The sequence below is a fragment of the Sceloporus occidentalis genome, unplaced genomic scaffold, assembly GCF_023333645.1.
Source record: "Sceloporus occidentalis isolate IW3139 unplaced genomic scaffold, rSceOcc1.0.p SCAF_3, whole genome shotgun sequence".
In the NCBI taxonomy this organism is placed as follows: domain Eukaryota; kingdom Metazoa; phylum Chordata; class Lepidosauria; order Squamata; family Phrynosomatidae; genus Sceloporus; species Sceloporus occidentalis.
In genome coordinates, this window is record NW_028316983.1 from 221,454,132 (window position 1) to 221,461,510 (window position 7,379).

A 7,379-nucleotide genomic window follows, 5' to 3' on the forward strand; every position below is an offset into this window, starting at 1 on the left:
GTTCTCCTTTTCAGATGGTCCGGTCACTACTTAGTAAGAATGAAGTGGAACAGGTTCAACGGCTGTTTGATTCTCTTGCCAAAGAGCAAAAACAACAATTTTCTTTAGATGATCTGAAGAGTCTTAAGAGAGACTTTGAACTTTAAACTATTTCATTTTGGATTTTGCCTCTTGCATGCATTCCCTTGATGCTTGTAAGACAGGTTTATAAACTATGCAGACTTGCATGGGGTAAAGTCAATCTTTTATCTGGACTGTTTGATAAGCTGCACACTTTTCACATGCAGATTGAAAGTATGTTTTTCCATCCTGTATATATTTTACCCTATAGTGTACATGTGCATGACTTAATAGGCCTGTTTACTCATTACTTGGTTCATTCAGTTGTATCTAGAGAGACTTGGAAGCAGGCACATTCCCCTCATGGGGTGGGGTAGGGATTAGTACCAGAACGGGAATGGTTCTGAGCCTGAGGTAAGGAACACAAGCCAGCAAAATCCTCAGTGCCAAGTGGACAGCCCCCCCCTTCTGTAACACAATATGTTGATCTAATAACTAGAATATACGCTACTACAGTAACATATATTCATGTAGCTGTATATATCCATTCATAATTTTTTGGTTGTTTGGGTTTTTCTTAGAATACCACCAACCTTCTGAAGAAGGTGTTGCTCAGAGATGTCTTTGGCAACAAGACAACTTCTTTGTGAGCCTGACTGGCTAAAAGGGAATTGTGTCATGTTAAAAGGCATTTCCAGGGTGTTTTGTACTTAAGCCTTTATTTTTTTACTGCTAAGTGAGATGGCCATTCTGCACAACTAACTTTAGTGCAGTTGAAACCAGCCTTTGCTTCCATCTACTACCATGTCTACTTAGGGCAGACACTCACATCTGGTTCCCATCCAGTGTGGCTTTAAAGAAAAACAGTGGCTCATTTCTTCTCCTCTTGCATCAGTGCTCCAATGAAATATGTACAGTTACATGCTCTAAGGAGCTGAACATGTAAACCAAATTAACTGCTTGATGGCAAGCTGGTACAAGAATGGTTTGATTCTTTTCTGTGCTGCTTTTTGGATATAGAAATGTACTTCTCATGCACTACTGGTGAACAGTGATGAGGAAGCAAAATAAGAGATGTAAAATGATTTGAAGCAATATAACTTATGTTTTTAAACTAGACGCTAGTAATTTATTATTAGAATGTGTATCAAATTTTATTATGAGAGAGGCTGCTCCGGTACTTGTACTGTTTTAAAGGTGGTATTACTTTGTGACAATTCTTAATTAAATATAACCAATGTTCCCATATAGGCAAAGAGCTTACTTACTTGAAACTGTTTCCTTTGAAGAGCTTTTGCAACTAATATTTAAAAAAATAAAAAATGTGAGTTTACCTTTTCACTGCTATAACACACTGAGGTAACAATTTTAGTATGTTTTCTATGAGGCTGATAATAATTTAGCTATTGTTTATAGTTCCAGTATTTATATCACTTTGTTTCTTCACAACAAGTTGGTGGTTTTTGTAAACCTCACAACCTCACTTTTGTTCATCTCTCTGTAGATCATTAGAAAAGATAACTGGGCAATGAGAGGATAGATGTCACATTCCAGTGAATTGTTATGGTAGGAGAAAGGCATGATATACTCTTGATTATTTCATAACATGTAACCATTCTTAACTTACGTTTCGTTGATTTCAATCCATCTAATGTAAGTATGTATAAGCCTAGCTCCTACACTTTCTGAAAGCAACCACATGTGTTCCAATAGCTTAGACAAATTCACATAAGAAACTTTTGTGAGGTGAGTTGATGCCATGCTTTAAAGTAGTTCTTCCACCTCTAATGTGGCAAGTCATGCTTGCTTGTTTTCCCTTTATGTTCTTTTGGAGGCTAAACGTATGGTCAATAAACAGAATTTTACTTCTAAATGGATACTGGATAATGCATGCAGTGCTGAAACATTTTTTGCACTGCATGGGGATGATTCTTCCAAGAGTTTGGAGAGCCCATGAATCCTATTTTAAAATAAACCATGGTTTGTTCAGTAAACCAGCATTTGAAGTCCTGAGCCATAATCCTGTATCAGCTACTTAGTTAATTAAGTAACCGCTTCAGAGCTGCCCCACAAACCTCAATGGCAGTCATTCAGCCATTCTTCAGTCACTGGCAGAATGAATCTCCACCTTTCCATGCAGCTGGTGCCCAGTAAAGTAGGTTATGGGGGAGAGTTACAGTTTTGGTAGCAGTGTCACAGTCATGACTAAGTAGCAAGCAGGAATATAAAACAGCTACAGCTAGGTCTGACATACTTCAGTCAATTACCAAATTTAAATTCAAACCAGGATCTTTTCTTAAATGTTTCAACAGTCACTGGCTACACAGGAACCTCATACTTTACTCACATATAGAAGTGTAGCTACATAGTACCAAAAAATACAGTAAGCCACGTGAATGTAATAAATGACAATTAGCCCAAACCACCTGAAACATTGTTTTTATATCAAACTACAAATGCTCATTTTAAAAAAATGCCCTTATCTGAATCTGAATGTGTCTATCCTTCACTTCTTGTAGCTTTGGACAAGTCTGTTAAATCAAATTCTAGTCAGGACTCTAATGCAGTTTGAGAAACTCTGCATAGGTCCATCTCCCCCTGTTTAGATTACATGGGAAAAATATAACAAAGAGTATGAAAGCAAGCAAGGGCTCTTTCAAAATGATATAAATTACCTCAGAAGGCAGTGGACTTTCCTTAGTTGGAAGCTTTTAAACAGAGGCCAAGAACACACTGCAGAAATAATTCAATTTGAAACTGCTTTAAACTGCCCTGGCTTGAATGCTAGGGAATTGTGGGATCTGTAGTTGTGTGAGACATTTAGCCTTCTCAGAATTAGTCTTCCCTTAGCAATGAGCTAGGGTAGTTAAAGCAGCCTCAAACTAGATTATTTCTGCAGTGTGTTTTGGACCAGAGTTTCAATTGCCATCTATTAGGGATGCTTTAGAGCTAGATTCTGCATCAGATGGGCATTGGAGTGGATGATCCTTACAATCTCTTAAAATGCCACAGTTTTATACGTTATTCCATATCTTCTCCTTGGCTAGCACACTCAGGATTCTCCTATTTTAGCTTCACAATAATCCTCAGAGGCAGGTTAGAGTGAGAGTTATAGATTCAGATGGTAAGCTTCATGTATAAGGCATTTGAACTCTGGGCTCCCTGCTCAAAGTCTATGATAACAGACGGTCTGTTTAGCAATACAGATGACATTTTACTTTTTAAAAAAAGTATTATAGGCTATTCTAACAGTAGTTCTCAGGGTGAGTTGCAGCCATACATAGCAGTTAAATGAACCAGTGTCTTTTCCCTCAAAACTGGATCCCTATACTGTTAATTCCTGTGATATAGCAGCAGGAAGAGCTGCTTTAAAGATATTTAAGAGTCTGGCAGAGACTTCATTAGTTTTTTTTTCTAAATCTGCCAAAGTTGTGTGACACTATTGTCTATGATTGCATTGTTTGCATTTTTGCAACTGTTTTAGAATTGCTAAAACAATTTAGAACAGCATTTTTTTCCGACGAAGACTTTGTCAGCTCTGGCCTAGACTTAAATTTGGAACAATCTCTTTAATTCAAATTTATTCAAAGCAAATGCCTTCATAATCTTTCACTGATTATAGATGAGAAGGAAGGAATCTAGCTAGTCTTGTTTTGTTCTGGCCACTAATGCTAATAGGTTTACAGTAAAATGCTACTATAGTTCTTCATTTAGAACTTGAGAGTAATTTTAGCTTACTCATCCCTTGATCTCTTGTTCGTTTCCATCTTAAACTGAATTAACCTCATGCTTGCTGTCTAATATTCAAGATGTGATGTTCAGTGAAGAGACATACAGTTTTGAACATTAGTATTTCATTCAAACAGTAGCACAAAGATGAATACCTAACCTAAAATGATTTAATAAAAAAATACCTGTTTTCTCTGTAAAGAACCATTCTACAGATTCAAGGAGTAAAAGCAATTGTATTTCACTACACTGTTGTCTTCCATATTTGTCAGAAGACAGCAGATACTTAAGGAAAGGCACATTTTTCTCATTGTTCAACAATGATTTGTTAAATCAGATGAAAATGTTATTTACTCAGTCATTCTATTCACACATTGGCCAACCAGATACCCCTGGGAAGACTTGAAAGGTATAAAATACTATTTTATGCTATGAAATGTATAAAATATGAGCTCATAGGCAGGACACCAATGCAGTAACACTCTCCCACTTGCAGTCATGGTAGAACATGGGTTTAGACCCTAAAGTTTACCAAGAGCTGCTCTGCTTTCAAGTAGAAGTATAGAAAGTGGCAGCATATCATTTAGAAGCCAAACCTATGTTAAGGAAATCCAGATTTCAGACCAGGAATATTTTTCAGAACATGAGTTTTAATTGTGTAACTTTGAAAAGTATTAGAAATACTAAGTTTTCATAATTGCTTAAAAGAATCCAGATCAGGACTTAAACTTCATGTGCTCCAATGGAAATTCCATGACTTCTTTACTTTTACTCAGATGTGGAGTATAGAGAACAAGCACAAGCATTCTCCTATCTTGACAACAGCTTTGCTAGCCTGGGCCCTGCAGTCACACAAAAGTATGAGTGAATAAACCAGCTTGTGGAATTAAAGAGAATAAAAATAAAGATGACATCTACCTATTTTGAAGATTGTACAAAGACTTTTACAGTAACGGCTCATGGAGAAAAATACACTCTGCCCTCCTTTTCCATGAATTCCACTATCCATAGCTTGAAAGTCCCCCCTCCCATATATCCCAACGCTTCCCTTTAATTTTGCAATTTTTTCTAAGGCACACCATTTTCCTTTGCTACTGTATGTAATGGGAATTGAGCATCCATGAATTTTGGTATCCATCAGGAGTCCTGGAACCAGTCTCAGTGGACACCAAGGTATGTGAAGGTTTGGTCTTACATAGCAGCATTGTCAGTTTAGATTGCAAACAGTGACCCATCAGGGCATTACAACCACAGCAACAGCTCTTATGTTTTTCAAAACTGATATAACTAGTTTTCATGTAAGAATGATCAAGGCTGCTGTGTAATACTCCTTGTAAACTTTTAACATTTTAATGCAACAACATTAAGAAGGTGAAATCCCCCCCCCCCAAAAAAAAAAAACCACTAAAATCCTGTTAATTGGATAGAAGCATCTGAAATTCAGTTCCATGAAACCACAGGAGGATGGATCTGGTATAGCATGGGAGGTAGCACTGAGGAAAGATGTCGTCAGAGACTCTAGCTTTCCGTAGTTGGAGGAACCCCTTTATGTTCCAGCGATAGCAGATCTGGATCCAACAAAATCTATCTTCTTAGGAGTGTGAACAAAGGAAGCTATCTTTTTTTTTTAAAAAAAAAAATTAACTTATTTTTTAAAAAAATAGAAAACAATAATAACAAAACATAATAAACATATAGCAAAACAAAGACAAGCCAATAAACAAAAGAAAACCCGATACTACCAAATCTTCTGGTTTTAACCTTCTCTACCAACTATACATACTTCACTTCCTTTCATTTACTGGAATTCCCCCTTTTCCTCTTATCATTATTCCAACTAACTCTTTCTCTTATCTCTCAAGTTTCTCTCTTGCGAATCCTTATTATAACTTAATAAATCTTATGCCCCGATTTAATATCCTCTATACCATAATTAACTACTACAACCTAGACTAATTCTTGAAATTATACACCCTTATACTTATATTTATACTATTTATACTTATACTAATACATATATGGAGCTCTATTACATATCCTCCCTATTCCTTAGCAATTGCTACACATTATATCTCCTTTTTTTCTTCCTGTAGAAAAACCTTCCCTATGAAATTGATCTAAAGTTTTCTCTTTCAATAAAGCAGTTAATTTATGCATTTCATATATATCCAGCACCTTTGATTTCCAATCTTCTACTGAAGGGATCTCCTCCGACTTCCAAAATTTTGCGAACACCAGTCTTGCAGCGGATATCATATAAAATATGGCCTTCTCATTTTCTTTCTTCACATTCCAGTTTCAGGTTAGGTTCAGAAGGTACACTTTTGGATCTGCTCTTACTGATAATTTAAATATTTTCTTTATCTCTTTATGAATTTCTGTCCAAAATCTCTTCACTTCCGGGCAGTGCCACCAACAGTGCATATATGTTCCTACTTCTTTTTTACATTTCCAACAATTTTGGTTCCTATTCTTATACATCTTTGCTAATTTAAAAGGGGTAAGGTACCATCTATAAAATGATTTATATAAATTTTCCTTGATTTCTGCACATGGGGTATATTTTATTTTAATTTGCCACAGATTTTCCCACTCACTTAACTGGATTGGAACATTTAAATCTTTCGCCCATTTCACCATAACTTCTTTAACCGTTTCTTCCTCAAGTTCAAGACTTCTAATCAAATTGTATATTTTTGCAATTTGCTTTTTCAGATTCCTAATTATCAAACTGTTGTAATGCTGGTCCTATCCCCTCAGTTTTGCTATCCATTATGAATCTTTCTTTTAACTGGCGATGTGCAAACCAGGTGCACCTAAATCCCTCGTTTTGCAATTCCTCTTGGGATTTCATACGCCTTACTCCTTCCTCTAACTTTGTTATATCCTCGTAGGTCGCCCAGGTATTTTCTTTTAAGATTTCTCTCCTAAATAAAGCCTCATTCGACGAGGTCCACATTGGTAACTGTGGACACCTTTTTTTTTTGTATATTTCCCAGACTGATCAATGATTTTCTAATTAAATGATTTCTAAAATTACTATCCACTTTTATTTTATCATATAGCAGGTAACCATGTAAACCATAAATTAAATCGATTCGCTCCAGATTTGTTGTTCTTTATCTAGCCTAATAAAGGAAGCTATCCTAACAACAGGTCATACTTTTACATCTAGTCCAGAACTGTGCACTTTGACTGGCACTGTCTGAAGACTGCTTTTTAACATATAAAACTGATCATGGGACCTTCTGTCTTGTTAAGTAAGGATGAAGTTCAGGAAACCTCATTGTGGTCCTTCTACATTCTTCATGAAAACTACTACTTCCCAAATATAAAACCAAACCACTGCCCCAAACTTGACTGAGAATAGTTTACTTAGGTTAATATTTTAGGTTTTTAGGTTAGATTTTAGAGGGAGAAAGAAACATTGGTTCTTACCTGTGATATATCCATTTCTAGCAGCGAAAGGTGAATATTCTGAGATGGGTTTAGGCAGGAATGGTACAGATCTTTGAGGAGCACCCTATAGTGAGTACAACCCCTGATAAAGTCAGCCAAATTATCAGCTAACTCTCCAAAAACTTAGAACT

General features: G+C 36.1%; 1 protein-coding gene across 2 annotated transcripts in view; it reads left to right on the plus strand.

The window, feature by feature from the left end:
- Positions 1–2,532, plus strand: part of LOC149317537 (sperm-associated antigen 1-like) — a 62,288-nt gene extending 59,756 nt beyond the window's left edge. For both annotated transcript variants that reach the window (XM_089517717.1, XM_089517718.1), the window contains one exon: positions 15–2,532. In XM_089517717.1, the coding sequence (XP_089373843.1) occupies positions 15–146 (132 nt within the window). In that variant the 3' untranslated portion in view covers positions 147–2,532. The remainder of the gene's footprint in view (positions 1–14) is intronic.
- The last annotated feature ends 4,847 nt before the right edge of the window (positions 2,533–7,379 follow it).